Source organism: Lottia gigantea, assembly GCF_000327385.1.
Source record: "Lottia gigantea unplaced genomic scaffold LOTGIsca_102, whole genome shotgun sequence".
In the NCBI taxonomy this organism is placed as follows: domain Eukaryota; kingdom Metazoa; phylum Mollusca; class Gastropoda; family Lottiidae; genus Lottia; species Lottia gigantea.
The window spans coordinates 858,399-877,736 of record NW_008706795.1 but is presented as its reverse complement, the minus strand read 5'-3'; the positions used below and the strand labels follow the sequence as shown (position 1 = coordinate 877,736).

The following is a 19,338-nucleotide window of genomic DNA, read 5'->3' as shown; positions in this document are numbered from 1 at the left end:
TTGCATCGATAATTTGTATAATGATTTGGAAGTCATAAAATAGCAATTTCATTATAGCCTACTTATTCCGTGCATAAAGTGTATGAAATATTATTTTAAGGTTTATCACGATATTTTGTCAGCTTCACTAACCAATTTGGATTATCTGTGAGTATTTTATTTTTGTAAGTCAAGGATGATGCAATTTTTCTATGATCAAATAGCTTTTGTTTCGGTTTAATATGTCATGTGAGCTGTATTTTAGAATTAATTTGACAGAAAAATACTCCAACTGCAAAGTACCATGACATCCACAGAACAGACTATTACTTTCAATTTTTGATCTGTGATATATGTTTTGCATCTGGCGACTTCACTCATGCACGCTTGGGAAAGTGACACGTTTCTGTTATGTTTCGCAGAAAGGGTTGGTCAGAACGACTTGATCTGAAAGATGATGAAGAACTGATGGAAGAAGGTGAAAGTTCAAAACGAGAATCCAGGGTAGGTTTAAGTTAGATAAAGTTTATATTTAGATATTGCGTTTCCTGTTCTTCTGTCATATTTTCTTTATCTTATTGAGCCCCAGAAAGCAAACAATAATTAGCTGATTGTTTTGAAAAGAGTTTAAAACTTAACCAAGAGATAACCAAAACCCAAAACGGCCTAAAATTAATGAAAGCGTAACTAAAAAATGGGTTTCCTTATTTTTTATTGTCAAATTTAGCAAGCTATTAGATTAATTGGTGTATGTTCGTTAAGTAAGAGTTTTAGCCAATCATAAATGTCCATGTATGCGTACAGTCTGGATTAAAAAAAAGACTTTTAGACCTTTCTGGATCGGTCACTCATTGGAATTCTGTCGGTACTTTCTATTCATAAGTATTAGTATTATTATTTAAATAAAAGGAAAATAATGGAACCCATCCTTAACGGGTTTCTCTGAATCTATCGTACAGATTTCACAAGCCAATGAGCTGATCTTCACAAGCCATCGAGATAATCTTCACATGTCAATGAGATAATCACAAACCAAAGAGCAGATCTTCAACGATTAGAGTGCCAAAAGACAGCCCACTATTTTCTAATTACAGGCGGTTTCCTGCCATAGGAGTCATTACCATCAAAAATACATAGCCGAGTTGTGAGTATATGCGTCAAATATAGAATCGGAATATCATAAATCATGCTTTGAGCGTGATCGTTCTCATTTTACAGACTATATTTTTTTTCGGATTCTTTTCATTTTTGGCCTGCATGTTCATTATAATGCTAAAATGATGGCTATTTATATTCAATGTGATCGGGTGGATTTTAAGCTCGGGACTTACCGATGATTTGGACGGGTATAATTTGGTACTAATTCCACAGACTACGGTTTTTGCAGTTTGATACTACGAGCAATGCCTTTTGAAAATGTTCGTAGGCAGATATAAAGGCAATGATCCGAAACTTGGTTTTCGCTGAATGAAAGCATTTCATCTGACATACAATGACCAAGCTGAGTATGTATGTTTCAAACTAATGGTTATCTCTGTCAATTTTGATGATTCATATGGGAGTAGATGATACAGAGTGTAGATGTTTTAGTTGCTAAAGCAATAATTTAGAAGACCATAATGTCATCTATTGACATCAGGTATTATCAGAGTAACAAACCCTTCCTAGTTATACTACGTCCAAGTTCAGATATGCTCTTCAACAGTCCTTTTAACAGTATTATGTTTATTCCAGTCACATTGGTGTTGATGCGTGTGTACCAAGTAGAGAAATGCGATTGGTGAGGTCCAGATCACTCACTTCTCAAGATAAACGGAATATTTCCAGTAGAGCTCGTCAGAAACACACTGTTTCTGATCGCAAGATCATCATTTCAAACGGCCTTGGAAACGGGTAAGTAGCAAACCTAGAGAATGTAAAGAATATATGTCTGGCCAAATCTGCTTTGACCGATATTTCTAGTATATGGGAAAACGTCGAGGTTATAGTTAATAGAAATTCGGTCAACCCTTATGACAATATATATTCTTCATAGATTTGCAGACAGTTTCAGTGGCACCATCATACATACAAACTGCTAATATGTATCAAAACCTTTTAAATCAGTATCAAAATTACGCAATCATGATGACAATCCTGAAAGACCTTAAAGGGATTGTAAAGAGGTTTTCTAAAATTTGTATGTGAATTTAGTGGAATTGCAAAAACCACAGATGTCGGAATGAAAATTGGAATGTTGCAAATTGATGGTGTCAGCGTCCGTTATACACAAAAGAAGTTTAAAAACCTCTTTACAATCCCTTTAAGATATAGCTTGTCAATTTCTAGCCTATATAATAATTTGTCTAATCTACAACTGTTAAAATTATATTTAAATATTTTTTCATCAGTTACCTCCCTTGAACTATTAAAATTGGTCGGTCAAGGCAATTATTATTTGTTTCTACCTTTTCATTGTCATGTTCGTAGTCAAATACGTAGACAGTACACAGTACTACACCGTATGTTAAGCAACAGTGGCGGGTGGGGCCTCAGACAGGATATGCTTACTCTTTTTGACACCTGAGACCACTTTTCGTTAGGATTCTGGGTCTCGTTTTGCTGTTCGGATCGTTAGTTCTTTGTTTATTTATTTATACATAGTAATGAATCCCGATTAGCATAAGACAACAGGACGAATCCGATGTGCTTAGAGTACATGATAATGTTAAGGGTAGACTACTATCTCGTTGGATGACCAAAAAATGGAAACTTGGTTTATTAAATGAGTCTTTTGTTCAAAAACCTATTCATTAAACTTAGTAATTTTGAAATTACTTAGAAGCGTGTTTCAATAATTATTTAGTTTGATGGATATAGCCTATCTGATATAAAGATTATATATTCCATAGTCCTTGCACCTGGTAAGTCAAACTAATAAATATATACAAACCCTAGGCAGGTGCTTTTTTGGATTTGAGATAGCAAAATACGGTTTGTTTTGATCATCTAATCTCGGAACATTGTGTGATAATAGGCATCATGACCTATTTATATTTGTTCATCTTTCAGTGCATCACCTATGGATATTGTATGAAATCTTCATGGTTAAAAGTTTCTACTCCGGTTATTTTGGAAATTTTGGTATAATTACCAAGCCAACGTACTTGTCGACGTATAGCACAGTTAGATGTTTATTTTATTCACATTAGCCGTGTTCACACTAACATTTTAAAGCTTTAGAGTCACACTGAAACCGCTTTGAACCGATCTGAAACCGCTCGAACGTAACCCCCTTTCAAACCGGGTTGCAATGGTTTATACCGGGTTATAGCGCTGTCAGTGTGACGCGTTTTGTATCGCATCGCTTCAAGATGCAGTGTGACGCTACCAAATTGAATAGGCTATATAACGAAAACCAATTCCGGGGATCACTTTCCGGAAATCGGTTTGGTATCACTTCCAGTGTGAACTCAGCTATTGTAGTACACGTTAATAGACGTATGGTTATTGTCAACATCGTGTTATCTCAATTATAAGAATAGACTACAGCACTAAAAAAAGGGTGAAATCCTTTCCAATCACAAGTCAGTCTTTGACAAATTCCTACTGGATAAGCGAATTTTGAATGTTTTTGTGTCGTAATGGATTCCTATGTTGCACAAAACTCCCTTACGTGAATCCTTACGTTTTTGAGCGAAAATATTCAGCCCTGTCGTTTTCTAAATCATTAACATCCAGTTTACGACTGTGCTTTCAAATATATTGTGATACTGTTTAGTCTTTAGTTAGTAGAGGTGAGAATCAAATGTGGATTATTAAATTTTCTAAAGAATTTCTTCAATATTAACAAGCTAAATCTCTTCCATCAATTCATTCTATTAAAACTTATGATTTCTCTACTTTATATACAACTATTCTTCATTCACAATTAAAATCTAGATTACGGGATAGGCTAAATTATACCAGTCCTTTATATCTAAAACAGGAAACAGACGACATAAAGACATTTTTGTTAATTATTACTTAACTTATTTTGACAAAAACAACTATGATGCTATCAAGTGAAGACGATGTTGCTAAAATGTTGAATTTTTCTATTCTTATGAGGTGTATTACAATGGTGGAATTTTATCACTCGCTTAGCTTTGATTACGTTCACTGAAAAGAATGACAGAAAGTTTTTAAAATTTCCAGTTAATTCTGCTCATTGCTTAAATAGACTTTTTGGTCCAGGATCAAGTTCGTAATAGCTTGGCATTGTGAACATGTTCCATCCGTAGACTTATAATAGTAGTTGCCATTTGATATTTGTGACGCTTCAGATTCCTGTGGGTTGCTATAAATTAAATATAATTTCTGATTATTGCCGTGTATGTTCTGTAATAATGGAGCACCACAAGAGCAATGTTTTTTGTTGAGTTTCTAATACATGTAATCACTTTCTGTGCATTAGAAATGTATATTGTTTAAATAAATAGTTATAAATACGATCGACTTGATTATTTTTCCATGTCAGCCCCACCGACAAGCTCAAACGTTGTTAAAGGGACAGATTTGCCATTCGTTTGACGACCAACTTAATTTTAGTCTCAGAAACGAGAATTTTTTAAGTTATGCTAATCAGTAATAGTGTTCTAATCATACATGCGTGGAATAGACAATTTCTTTGGCGGAAGAAATTCAAGCTGTCCTACAAAGCTTTCACTAGGTTTCGTTTTGTTTCGTTGTTCTCTTTTCATTTTCATACTATCAATTTTTGCACAGTCTGCAAGGCATTCTTGATAGCTATCTCTTATCTGTCTTATTGTATTGTATTTTGTATTTGCACTAATCAAACCTTCAATTTCAGTTAAAATGGTCTCTTCCCAACAATCCACCAAGGTTAGCTATGCCGATATTGCGAGTCGGCCAGCTGCTACCATGCAACCCAGGGTAGCAAGGCCGGAATATTCCAATATCGTGATAGTGAAGCCATGCGGGGGCAAAACTTTCGGCAGCACGAAGTCGAAGGTTATCGACGACTTAATCCGGAAAGAGTGGAAGTATAGGTTTTTTTTTTTTCTTTTTTTTTTACACTCAGAGTCCGTTCAAGGCATCTACAGCACTCTACTAGGCAATAACACAAGCTTGGATCCCTAACATTAAAATGTTTTTGCCATTGACTAACATTATTTACATATAATTTAAAACTTACTTTAAAAACATATAGACAGATAGTGTTAGTATTGTTAGTCAGAAGGGGTGCAGTGATTAAAAGCCTAAAACTATATACATGACAATAACAAGGTTCTTATGACTGATTTATCCAAGCTTATGCCTCATCACAGTGTACTTTTCTTTTGCTTTTATTAACAACATATATACAAGAATTTACATGAAAAATATCCAGCAACACAGAGAAAAAGAGAGATATATATATATACATAAATTAAATTAGAGGAGAAGGAATGAAAAATGAAAGCAAAAATATTGTATGCATTATATTCGGAAATATACATTTTAAGTTGAATTTTTGAATTTTGAAATTTTTTGTGTTAATTTTTAAATTTTTGAATTTTGTTTTAGGATTTGCCAATATGAAATTATTCTAGAGTTTTTTGCCAAATATTAAGAAATTAGAGCCAAGAATAAAATATTAATATGACAAAACAAGTTTGCAGAGTTAAATTTAGTTACAAAAATAGAATAGGATAAGTGAAAGATAGAGATATAAGAAAATGTACAATACAATTAAAAACATAAAAAACTACTATTTGTAGGTAATAATATACATAAAAACATTAATACAGAATGAAAACAGAACAATCTACTATCTGTAGGTAATAATATACATATAAACATAAATACAGAATGAAAACAGAACAATCTACTATTTGTAAGTAATAATATACATATAAACATAAATACAGAATGAAAACAGAACAATCTACTATTTGTAGGTAATAATATACATAAAAACATAAATACAGAATAAAAACAGAACAATCTACTATCTGTAGGTAATAATATACATATAAACATAAATACAGAATGAAAACAGAACAATCTACTATTTGTAGGTAATAATATACATATAAACATAAATACAGAATGAAAACAGAACAATCTACTATCTGTAGGTAATAATATACATATAAACATAAATACAGAATAAAAACAGAACAATCTACTATCTGTAGGTAATAATATACATATAAACATAAATACAGAATGAAAACAGAACAATCTACTATTTGTAGGTAATAATATACATATAAACATAAATACAGAATGAAAACAGAACAATCTACTATTTGTAGGTAATAATATACATATAAACATAAATACAGAATGAAAACAGAACAATCTACTATCTGTAGGTAATAATATACATATAAACATAAATACAGAATGAAAACAGAACAGTCTACTATCTGTAGACATAACAAGCTCACATCAAAAGGGAAAATAGGTAGGAAAAAAAAAAAAAAAAAAAAATAATGGTAATTATCTACTACCTGTAGACAAGAGAAACACATGCCGAATTATTTTAAAATCTTACCTATAATTTATGCTGAAAAAGGATAGGTGGTGCTGTGCTGAAAGAAGAAGGATGAAAAGTTTAAAGTTTTTATAAAATCGGTAAATTAGTTCGTCGTTTAGAAGTGCAGTGTTTAATTTCCTATTTTGCCAGACAGTGAAAGTGAAAGTATAGATAAAAGGAAAGAATTTTGGGTCAGTGTTAAGAAATAAAGAAGTTTCAGAGATAGAGAGTGTGGAGGTACAGAGAAAGTTATTTATAAAAGTATTTACAAAGTGGCGGAATGGTTCGATGGCTGTACAATTTAAAAACATATGCTGTAATGTTTCTACCCCATATTTACAGTAATTACAAGTTGTAATAAGGTGCCTTAAACGTGCTGATAAAACTTTCTTTGTGGGGTGCGCATCATGCAGAGAGAGAAATAGGAAATCTTTTTCTTTACTAGAGTGTATTGTTGATAAATTTTTCCAAGTTTGTTTGAAATCTATGAAGGAGTGCATAGTAACAGTTTTTAAATTAACAGTGCGTGTGGCAAGAAGTGCTTGATATATCTGTTTGCATTTTTTCAAATTTCTAAGGTTAAAGTTGTGATCTTTTTGAATTTTGAGTGGTATTTTGAATTTTGAAGGGTAGTATAAAGTATGTGAATGTGCCAAATTGAAATCAATAGTATTTTTAAGAGGAATTCCGAGCCAATAATTAAAGAGTGACACCCACGGATTTTGATTGTCAATTATGACTTGGGATATTTGTTGAAATTGGATTGCCAAAACTTTTAGGTCTAAATTAGGGATCCCAAGTCCACCTTGTTCAGGATTTAAATGAAGGGTGTCACGTTTGATGAGTTCAAAGTTGTTATTCCATAGAAATTTGAAAATCGCAGAGTTTATTTGTTTCAGTGCGGACTTGGATGGTGGGACAATTCTTGAAAGGTACACGAACAGACTAATGATATAAGTATTAATAACAATTAGTTTTTCCCTGAAACTGAGTTGTCTGTCTGTCCACCTTAAAGCCATACTTAAAGTCTTCGCCGCTATTATATCCCAGTTTTTCCCAGTCTGACCCTTACCAAACCAAATACCTAACAATTTTATGACGTCGCGGATCGAATGTTGATTTTGAACGGGTATAAAGTTCCTGGAATTGTTCATACACAATATTTCGGTTTTCTCTACATTTAATTTGGACCCTGATACCTTACTAAATCTATCAAATTCCTGTAATATCAAGCCAAATGATTGTTTCGAAGTGGTAATAGAAGATAAATCATCCGCGTGTTGAAATATTTTAATTTCTCGACTGAAATTAGGGACCTTAATACCTTTAATTCCATCATTGTTCTGAATATAAACTGCGAACGGATGAATTGCAATGGAGAATAGTGCCATGCTGAGAGGGCAACCCTGTCGGACACCTCTGGCTATGACGATATCACCAGTGAAGGCACCTGAAACCTCAACCTTACTAGTGATATCTTTGTAGAGTATGCTTACCCATCTGATGAAATATTGTGGAAAATTTAGATATTCTAATAAAATGATAATGTAGTTAATCTCGATTCTGTCAAATGCTTTTTCTTGGTCAAAAGTAGAAAGATTAGAAGGAATGTTTTTCTGATTGATATAAAGAAGAAGATAATCAATGGATAGTAGATTGTTGATAATAGTCTTGTCCTCCCCCGCCCCAGTCTGAATGTCATACACAATAGAATTAATCACCCTCTTAAGTCGCTTAGCCAGTATCTTAGTAATAATCTTATAGTCAGAGCAGAGAAGAGAAATAGGGCGATAGTTTTTGAGTAGTCTTGTCTGTCCTTTCCCCTTATACGCCAAAGTAATAACCCCCTCCCTCATAGTTTTAGATAATTCCCCTTGAAAATAAATATTATTGTAAAGTTCACACATAACATCCCCTAAAATGTCCCAATTTTCTTCATAAAAAGCCTTACTTAAACCGTCAACCCCCGGAGTTTTACCATTCTTGAAGTCCTTTATTGCCGCCAAAATTTCATCTTTCGAGAAAAAAGGGTCGCTGATGAGGGATAGATCAGTGTCAGTGAGGGGTGTAAGTGGACAGTTTGAAAGATAATTGTGAATGTCGTGTTCTTTTACATGCTGTGAAGTGTAGAGTGTTCTGTAAAAGTCATGAATTATGTTAAGAATTATAATAGTAGTTGCCATTTGATATTTGTGACGCTTCAGATTCCTGTGGGTTGCTATAAATTAAATATAATTTCTGATTATTGCCGTGTATGTTCTGTAATAATGGAGCACCACAAGAGCAATGTTTTTTGTTGAGTTTCTAATACATGTAATCACTTTCTGTGCATTAGAAATGTATATTGTTTAAATAAATAGTTATAAATACGATCGACTTGATTATTTTTCCATGTCAGCCCCACCGACAAGCTCAAACGTTGTTAAAGGGACAGATTTGCCATTCGTTTGACCAACTTAATTTTAGTCTCAGAAACGATAATTTTTTTAGTTATGCTAATCAGTAATAGTGTTCTAATCATACATGCGTGGTATTTAGATAAATTCCTAGTTGTATATGACGTAGCCATTTCCCGAATTGTCGGAGTGATAACCACTCCAGCAACTCCGCACAGTGCCCTTCGTTCCTATCCAGAAGAGCAGAGATAAGGATCCAGCACACCTACAAGGTATCCTTACAAGAAGCTCGCCATCACGTCTCGGCCAACACGGTGCCCGCTGCCCCCCAAGCCCGTGGTCGAATGTCCCAAAGCTGCCCCGGCTCAAACTCCGAAAGGATTCACGCCGGAGTTCAAGGATGAGTCTAAATTTTTTGATTTCTGTTGCAGGTTGGTTGCAGTTGCAATCAGTTCCAGAACCAAGGCTGGTGAAATTAATCCAAAAGACGTCATGGACGCAGTAGCCAAAGTATGTGCCGACCACGTCACAAACCAACAACCACCAAACAAGGATACCAAACCAAAGAGGAAGAGATCCAGCACGGATGTTCCGGATGTTCCAAGAAAAGTAAAGGCGGTATCCACGAGTGGCCAACCTCGTCAGTCAAGGAGCATCTGCAGAAGTACAGACTCCAGACCCGTGACTGAGCGCTCTAGAAGCACTTCGCTAGCTAGACCACTGCCCACTGGCTCAGTAACGGAAATGGACGTAGAGGTTTTTTACGGCACCCCAAACCCCATGCTAAAACCATATTGATCCATTAAGTCATTAATTATTTTACATTCAATTTCAGTTTTATACAGCTGCCGTTTTTCTCCAAGAGTCCAAGCTCGGTTCAAGGAATAAAGACCCTATCATCAATGGTTATACTTTGATCAGATTAAACAGACCTAATGCTCTCAACCATCGAAGTGGTGGGGGTCTGGCCATCTACATCAAAAATGGTATATCCCATAGTGAGGTTCCTCTGAAAACCATCGCTCCTCTGGAGGCACAGGCGGTATCCTTTACCGACAAGTCAAAGGTTTTTTCTATCGTTAATATTTATCGACCCGAAGTCAAAGGCAAACCTCAACGATTCAGTGAATATCAGTATGTTTACGATCAGTTGCCCGGTACCGACAATATTGTGCTTGGTGATTTCAACGCCAAACACGTATTGTGGGGCTCGCCATCAACTGACACTAATGGTAGGCAAGTTGCTGAGTTCATTGAGGCCAATGACCTGGTTAGCATAAATGATGGTAGCATTACTTATGTTGGTGCAATTGCTCCTCTTGGTTCGCATCTCGATCTCACATTAGTAAGCAGTCGGTTAGCTAAAGACTGTACGTGGGAAGCAACCAGTGAGACCCTTGGAAGTGACCATTGAAATCACGCTGCCACGCAATGTTGTGAAGGAGGAAGTCATGTGTCAAGGAATATGGAGACTAGGGAAGGCTAACTGGGATTTCTTTAGGCGTCATTTCACTCGTTCCAGGCTATATCTGGCAAGGGACGAGGACGTCTCTAGTTTTTCTGGGAAGTTGACTCAGGTTATTACTGATGCTGCTATGGGCTCTATTCCCCGGACTAAGGATGGCATTGCACGTAAGTCACCCAAGTCCTGGTGGTCCGATGAACTCCAGGCTGCCGTGGATGCTCGCAAGCGGGCTCTACGACGGTTTCAGAGGAAATCGGACCGTTATACCAAGGCAGAATACTTAGCGGTCAAGGCTTCTACAGCTGCTCTGTTGTGTGAATCACAAACAAAGCACTGTCAGGAGTTCTGCAACTCATTAATTGAGAAGACCAACCTAAGATCTGTCTGGCGTAAAATTGACTCAATGCTTGGTAAAAAATCTAATTCTTCCATTCCAACTCTTTGTTACAGGGATTCCACAGAATACAGCAATGAAGGAAAAGCCAATTTGTTAGCCAAGTGTTATGCTGACGGCAGTGCTGATACCAAAGAATTTCTAAAGAACAAGAAGACCTTCTACACCAACCACACTCCAATTCATCATTCGCCCTTAGAGGATGAACGGGATCTTAACGCTCCCTTCACCCTCGACGAGCTGAAGAAAGCACTGTACAGTAAGAAAGACAGCGCTACTGGTGAAGATAATATCAAGTACAGCATGTTAAAGGAGTTACCAATGGAAGCGTCTACAGTTCTACTAGAATTATTCAACAAATCATGGTATAATGGTACAATTCCGGAAAGTTGGAAAACGGCAATGGTCATTCCTCTACCAAAACCGCAGAAAGATAAAAGTCTATGCAGTTCATACAGGCCTATTTCTCTGGCCTCAACTCTATGTAAAACATTTGAGACCATGGTCAATAATAGATACCACTGTGAACTAAATGGCCTTATCGATCCCAACCAAAGCGGCTACAGAGAGAAACGGTCAACAATGGATCAAATCGTTCCACTTCAACACGACATGGCCGCCCAACTCGGAAAGAAGAACTACTTCAGTGCAGTATTCCTGGATCTGTCCAAGGCCTTTGACTTAGTCTGGGTTGATGGTTTGCTTTTTAAACTTAATAAACTTGGCATTCGGGGTCGCATGTTCAGGTGGATCCAAGACTTCTTATTCTCTCAGCGAGAAGCACTCGTTGGAGAATGGCACCCCGCAAGGCTCTGTTATTAGCCCTACCCTCTTCAGCATTATGATCAATGATCTGGCCCTGGATTCTGTAAAGCATATAGAGCTCTCGGTTAGCACGGCTCTATATGCAGATGACAGTTCGATATGGGCTGGTCACAATGACCTCAATAAAGTTAAATGGCGTATGCAAACTGCTCTGAACCAAGTTGCTAAATGTGCAAACGACTGGGGCTTCATTATTTCGGAAGCTAAAACCGTCGGTTTGTTCTGCAGCAGAAAGAAAGATCACGACAGTATTGACCTTAGACTGAATGGTGTGATGATTAAGCATGAGAATTCAGTAAGGTTCCTGGGAGTACACTTTGACAAGTGTCTGACTTGGAGTACGCACATTGACTATATCTGTAACCGGTCTACAAAAATCTTAAATGTTATGCGTTATGTTTCAGGTACCACATGGGGAGCAAACAGAGAAACTCTAATGATGATGTACAGGTCACTGGTTGTATTGCCTATGGTAAAGCAAGTGATACTCAACTGAAGAAACTCGACGTTCTACACATGAAAGCTATTCGTATTGCCACCAGGGCAGCCGTAGGTACGAAAAATGAGGCGCTACTTCAGGAGGTGGGAGAGAAACCCCTCTCTCTTCGGAGGGAGGAGCTATCTCTCAAATTCTGGCGGAAACTTCAATATTTGTCCGAAAGCTGTCCGATGTATTCCAGCATCAGAAGATTTACTCGTGTCGGAAATAACCAGAAGAATCGGAGTATTTCTTACGGGCAAGCGGTCACTGATCTATTGAGAGAGCATCAGCTCTCAAGTAACGATCCTTGAACACCGCCTATCGGCTACTCCGTTTTGGAAGGTTACCAACCAAACAGTCAACACCCAGCTGATCCAGAGTACCAACAAGCACGAGAACCCAGTGGGAGCAAGAGCTCGCGCTCTTGATCTCATTGATTCCGTGTACGCCGACCATTTGAAGATCTACACCGATGGTTCCAAAAGTAGTACCGCAACAGGTTACGGTTTGTGCATCCCAGCAAAAGGCATCCGCATCAGTAAAAGGATCCCCCCGCACTGTTCAGTGTTCACAGCAGAACTCTTTGCCATCAGGGACGCGGTAGCATGGCTGTCCGTCAATCACACGGAGCATGCCGCGATTCTATCCGACTCGCTAAGCAGCCTCCAATCTATTTTTCTCACCTCTTCTAATCGCAGGTCAGAATTTATTTCCGAAATAAGAAGAATGATCAACAACTACCAAACCAACAACGACCATTGAATTAGTATGGGTTCCATCGCACGTCTCCATTCCTGGCAATGATCAAGCAGACCGTTGTGCCAAGGAAAGTCTGAGTCTGGAGGATATCGAGCCTGTAGAATACTCCTATTCGGAGTTCTGCAGTATCGTATCTTCTAGGATCAACCAGAAATGGGCCGACATGTTACGGAACCTCGACACCGCAAGATACCAGATTGATCCGAAGATACCAAACCAAACCAAACCATCCATCTGTAGCCATCTGCAAAGTGGCAACCAGACTCAAGACCAACAACGTACTACGAGACCATCAGTTCAACGCCATTAAATGTCGCTGCGGCCACGTTGCCACAAGGTCGCATGTCCTCATTCAATGCACTGAACTGAAACCCGCTCGTAAGCCACTGCTAGAGTACCTGGAAACCAACGGCATACCACTCACCATACAGACTGTTTTGGCTCCACCCACGGACCACTGGTATACGATAATGGAACTAGTCTTCCATTTTATAACCAAATCTGTCTTGAACAGATAGGCTAAGTTTTTATACTCAAAGTTTCTTAACACTTTTTTAATTATATCCAATCAATTTAACAAGTTTCATTGCAGAAACATTAGAGAACATCTCTCCCCCTTTTGTGAAAGCTCCCCCCCCCCCTTCTTTCCTCCCTCTTTTTCTCACTTTCTTTTTTTTTTTCTTTTTTCAGGTCTTCGAGTTTTCCAACAGATAACAGATAATCTAACCAAACCAAACCAAACCAACGACTACCAATCAACAAGAAATACCATGATCAGAACGAGTTTGGAAGAATGAAGGAGACCGAGTAACTCACGCCACACCGTCCAGGGTCGACCCGACCATTTCAACGAAGAATCAACAACCAAACCAACAACACCGAATCATCCAATTTGATCCAATCCAACTACCAACTATTACGACTACCAACAACTACCTAGTTTGCGATATCAGCATCCGCTGGAAGCGAACGTTAACTTGTCATCTACCTACCTACCTGACTTTTTGAATCATAGAGTTGAGCCCCCCTTAAAACATTTGTCCCCCCCCCCCCACCCCACCCCCACCCTGAGACCCCGGGATAGCTACGGGCCTGGTCAAATAAAAGCGGTTTTTGTAATCACATGAATCAATTATTTCTTCATCCCCAATGGATCATCAAACCTATCGAAAACAAGCATGACTGTATTCCGTCACTGATTTTTAAAAATATAACGAGATATAATCTTCTTCATAATACTAAACTTAAATGTTAAAAGATTGTTATGTACTTATTTTGTCACAATTTGGCAAACAAATACATATCTTAATAAGATCATATAGGAGACGGATTAACAAGTGTATTAAAGGGATTGTAGAGAGGTTTTCTAAACTTTTTATGTGTATCGGCGACACTGATAGAATCAATTACTATACAGTGGGCCTTTGTGAATATAAATTTATCATAACTCTGAAATAAATAATAAGTATGATAAATAAAAAATATTTATTTATTAATAGCACTATAATGATATTATTATACAGTACTTAAGATAGTAGAAATAGAACAATTTAAACTATTTTACAATTTGATTATAATCCTTACCCTAATTCCTAGGAATTCAATAACACTAAATCCACAATATACCTACATTCTTCCAAGTTGCTTTCTAGATGAAAACCAAAAACAAAGTAACTAATAAGACACAAGCCTAACTGTCCCCTGTATTTAAATCTACTTAAATTTACTCATGATGAGTGGTATTTATTAATTAAAGCTAACTACATCCAGCAGACGACAAAATAGATTTGCCACAACATAACAAACACCAATAAGTCTACTGTTAAACCCAAAACCAAGCGATTGCAGAGAGTTTCTGGATCGATCGATCAATTGCAAACCGTAGTACCTTGTGGTCTAAATATCTATCATGACAATCAAATCATAACCTTTGTTGCAACCGGGTTGAAAAATCCGAAGGTAATTTCTAAACCTATGCCGGGAGCAAGCGTCCAACTAACTGTGCCACCACGTCTCCCTATAAAGACAATAAATATGCAAACAAGTTAGTCATTTTCTTATCAACTTGATAACTCTACTTTCTACTTGTGACCTAGGCCATTGCTTCTATAGGAGAATTTTATAGCTCTTTTAATACCTAATACTACATATAAATTAACAAAATTATGCAGAAATTACGCGTAAACATGAAAAATGTCCTTGATCGGGCAACTGAAAATTGTTCCCCTCTGATTTTTTTCGACAGAATACGTTGGCATTTATATAGTATGAAGAAATAGAGGCACTGGAGTGTGAGATATATACAGCTAGTACTAGTGACTATTATTGACTATATTATCACTGAATAGAGTCATTTATTTTAAGAGTAAATTCAAACAGAAACCTTGTTTTGATTAAAAATTGTTTCCAGATTTAGTTACGATTTGCATTGAATGGCAAGAGGTGATTGGTTACGTTTTAAAATATATACTACTCGCTAAGTGTAAGACGCGAGACTTCTGGAATAAACAAAAAGAAAAATGAAAGACGTGTTCACCGGCATAGCCGGTGCAGTTTTCGCAATTATTTCGATTGTCCCGTTTCATTTAACCAATAACGCTCAACCTTCACCTTATATGGACGAAATCTTCCATGTTCCCCAAGCCCAAAGGTTTTGTGATGGGAACTTTAGCTACGTAAGGGCATTATTACATCTTAACGTTACTTGTTCTTCCGCATACACACTTCTTAACATGGATTATTGATTTTATTCAGTTTTTGAAAACAAGTATTTATTGTATGGAAAAAACTACATGTCATCATGTAGAGGAATATGCTTTTAACTTTTTTGAAAGTTTAAACCAGAAATACTCAAATATAAAGTCACAAACACCTGAAAAGATTTGTTCATTTATGTAATCATTTGGAATCCCAACCAATCAGGAATAATGAAGAGTTGTAATTGTTGTATAGAAACTATGAAAAGGCTTTGGATTTAAATGTAATATTACACCAAGTTACTAGTTCTTCAAGTTGAAATTAAAACAGTCAGAATTTTCCTTTAACTGAAACTTAAAGCCAAAAGCTTCCTCCTCTCACAAATCAGGCTTTGTTTTCTACGAATAGACTTATTTTCAAAGTACCGTAACTCAATGTTTACCTCAAATGTTTACAATATCACATTTTGCCTATTAATTTTGATGAATTAAAACAGATGAAAGCTAATCACCAAAATTAAAACACTACTTAAGAGTCTCAGATTGATAAGAATTACAACCAATATAAAAAATTTCTTGAGAAATTACCGGGAGTGTGTTAAACAGACAGGTATGCCATTTTGGGGGGTTGATTTTAGTCTTGAATATATGTAAATAGTCTTCAGAAGTACTAGAAATGTAGGAAAATCACATAATTCCTTCAAACTTGAAATTTTACTCATTATTTCTATATATGTCTTTTTCTATATATCACAGAGTATCTTAAATTGACGAGTCGTCATTAGCTCAGCTAAAAAATTCCAGTTTCTGAAACAAAAGTGTGATTGTGTTTTTAGAGAAGGGTTATTTCTTTGCATAGAGCATATATACCATAATATATCTCTCAAGGAATAATTCATATTTTGTGACTTTTTATGATCAATTTTTTGGACTGAATAACATGCTAGTTGGAAGCAAATTTCTGAAGTATTTCCACTCTCAGTAGGATTTTAATTTTGGTGTTTAATTTGAACAAATTCAATTATTTTCATCTTTATTGCTGTATATTTTAGTGGGATCCTATGATAACAACACTACCTGGTTTATACTTGTCATCTTTAGTTATCCTAAAACCATTGACCCTAATACCTAGTACCAACATAGTCTGTTCTACACACAATCTTAGAGCTGTTAATATCATCTTTATGACCTTAAATATGATATTGCTATATCTTATAATCCAGAAACTACACTCTAAAAATAAGGTTGGTTCACACCTTAATTTCTTTATTGATCATGTTTCTTGAGACTTGGCTGTATGTGATTGGCTGTATGTGATTTATTGTGTTTAATTACAGAATTTATATGGTATTTTTGTTTGAAGAGTATTTGCATAGAGATACTGTATAATTTTTTAAAATGTAGATCATGTTTTATTCTGCTGAAAGTAACTAGCCTGGAATTTATTTTAAGGGTTCATGTAATATTGTTTTGGTTGTTGGTGTGCTTTACCATCAAACAGAACTCAATATCGACTATCCATATTCTATATTTCAGGATTGACATATAGACTTTGGATTATTGTGACTTTCAGGCTAAAAAATGTTTTTTTTTATCATTTCAGATAATCTCCAGATCAATGATAATAGCAAATGCTTGGATTCTGTCATTTTTCCCCATTTTGTATTTCTTTACATGGCTGTATTACACAGACCCTGGTGCAGTATTTTTTACACTGCTCATGTACTATTTAAATTTATGTGATCACCATTTTCTCTCTGCCATGGCTGGTGTTTTTGCTGTTGTGTTTCGGCAGACGAACATCGTGTGGGTGATTTTTGTCATGGGATTGGCTAAAGGGAGACAACTACTAAAATTTATAGCTGAAGAAAAGAAAGATATTTCTAAAATGTCTGATTTTAAAGTTTTATACACAATCTTTAATTTATATTTGAAAACTTTACGTTTTAAACCATCTAGAGCTTTTGAACTCAAGTGGAATATTCTCAAGTCTTGTTTTTGGTACATGATTGTTTTGTTTGGATTTGCCTCGTTTGTTTATATTAATGGAAGTATTGTGGTTGGAGACAAGAGTCATCATTCAGCTTGTTTTAATATTCCACAGATTTTCTACTTTTTGTCTGTAACTTTAGTGTTTTCAATCATGCATCTAGCCAGTCCGTCAAAACTGATATACTTTTTCAGGTTTTCAATTCAGAGTCCCGTTCGCGTCTCATTATTCGTATTGTTATCATATTACGCCATCACTCATTATACATATGTTCATGAATATTTATTAGCTGACAATCGACATTATCCATTTTACGTCTGGATGAAAATATATCGTCGTCATGACTACGTGAAATATGGACTTATCCCAGTGTATTTATATAGTGCAATTTCTGTTTCTAGATTGCTGGAAACAAGAGACATTTTCTGGAAATTGTGTTTTGTAATTTGTCTATTTGCATGTACAGTTCCTCAAAAGCTTTTAGAATTTCGTTATTTCATTATTCCATATCTAATTTTCCGAGTGAACATTTCAGTAACTTCTAAATTTAAACTATTTATAGAATTTTTATTATATACAACTGTTAATATCCTCACTGTGTATATCTATTTATTCAAAACGTTTAAATGGGAAAATTCAGTAGAACTACAACGATTCATGTGGTAATGCTATGTAATGTTAAATTGCTTCTTAATTAAATTGTTATCAGTTAATCTTTTGTTGCTTTACTAGATAAGACTGTCCCTTGGTTTTATTCGTCAATTCCATTGGCTACTAACTTTATATTTGTAAGTTATACTACACCGTTTTCTGAATTGAATTTGAAATGAACTGAAATATCAATCGTATTCATGAAAATATCAACCACTGGAATAGTTATTAATTCTAAACATGATTTTACAGTCCGAAAAGTAGGTTATTTTCACGTGAATTTTCTATTTAAAATGTAAAATCACCAAACCTTATATTTCTATGGACTCAAAGACAACTGGCATACAGTAGAAAATTTTAATTTGAATATTTATGAAATGAGAAAAAAAGGCTTATAAGTCCATGGTATTTAAATACTTGGCAGATTACGATTAAACTCTCAACTGGCTACAGTACTGATTTAACTCTTTACAGCTAGCTCTATACTATCAAAGACTTTGTAAGTGGTGAGGAGGTTCTCATTGGGGTTAAACATTCCTTTTGAAAATTAAATATCATTTGGTAAAAAAAATCATAAAAAACAATTATCAACAACTATATACTTCAAAGTACTTAAATGAAGAAAAAGATGTGTACTCAATTTCCTTTATAAGGTGACCTGGTGAAGTGGTTACGTATTTGTATTGCATTGAATTTCGAAGAAAATTTGGCTGTGAAAAGTATAATGTCTGGATAATAAAGACTTATTCACAATAAGTTATCTCCCCTGATAAGTTGCTAATGGCGACGGTCTATTGTTTACAAAATGGCGTCTCAAAATCAAAGTTGAACCGAAAGTAGCTGTTTCATTCCGATAATACATGTATCTAAAGTAAGTGGAGGTTTTCAAGAAGTTGTTATAGACCAGCGTTGTCAAAAATTGTGAGAATATTTCAACATAAGCGATATTTCTGACCGTGCTGACGAATTAATGACATATTGATGTTCTTTATTCGATTCCGGATTCCATTCCAAAACCTCACCTACAGACAGTCTAAAATCTGGAGCATTTAATATTGTCGCATTTATTTGTCACGTTGGTGCATTGGATTTAATTGTGACTCATGTTTATTGTTTACTAATCTATATAATATTACCTTATTACATTATGGTAATGAGTGAATTATACATCTTTCATTAACAATTTCCAATATTTAC

At 35.6% G+C, this 19,338-nt stretch overlaps 3 protein-coding genes across 3 annotated transcripts; 2 read left to right on the top strand and 1 right to left on the bottom strand.

Moving 5' to 3' along the window:
* Positions 1-5,691: 5,691 nt before the first annotated feature.
* Positions 5,692-6,384, bottom strand: LOTGIDRAFT_136048 (hypothetical protein; the record flags this gene model as incomplete). Its single annotated transcript, XM_009046522.1, has 1 exon — positions 5,692-6,384. One exon carries the CDS (start codon positions 6,382-6,384, stop codon positions 5,692-5,694), a length of 693 nt encoding a protein of 230 aa, XP_009044770.1.
* A 2,988-nt stretch (positions 6,385-9,372) lies between these two features.
* LOTGIDRAFT_170690 (hypothetical protein) lies at positions 9,373-13,601 on the top strand (the record flags this gene model as incomplete). Its single annotated transcript, XM_009046521.1, has 3 exons — positions 9,373-9,489; positions 9,716-10,268; positions 13,495-13,601. 3 exons carry the CDS (start codon positions 9,373-9,375, stop codon positions 13,599-13,601), a joined length of 777 nt encoding a protein of 258 aa, XP_009044769.1.
* Positions 13,602-15,323: 1,722 nt separating this feature from the next.
* LOTGIDRAFT_223840 (hypothetical protein) lies at positions 15,324-18,201 on the top strand (the record flags this gene model as incomplete). The annotated part of the gene is made up of 3 exons (XM_009046520.1): positions 15,324-15,479; positions 16,553-16,744; positions 17,104-18,201. 3 exons carry the CDS (start codon positions 15,324-15,326, stop codon positions 18,154-18,156), a joined length of 1,401 nt encoding a protein of 466 aa, XP_009044768.1. The 3' UTR covers positions 18,157-18,201.
* Positions 18,202-19,338: the final 1,137 nt, after the last annotated feature.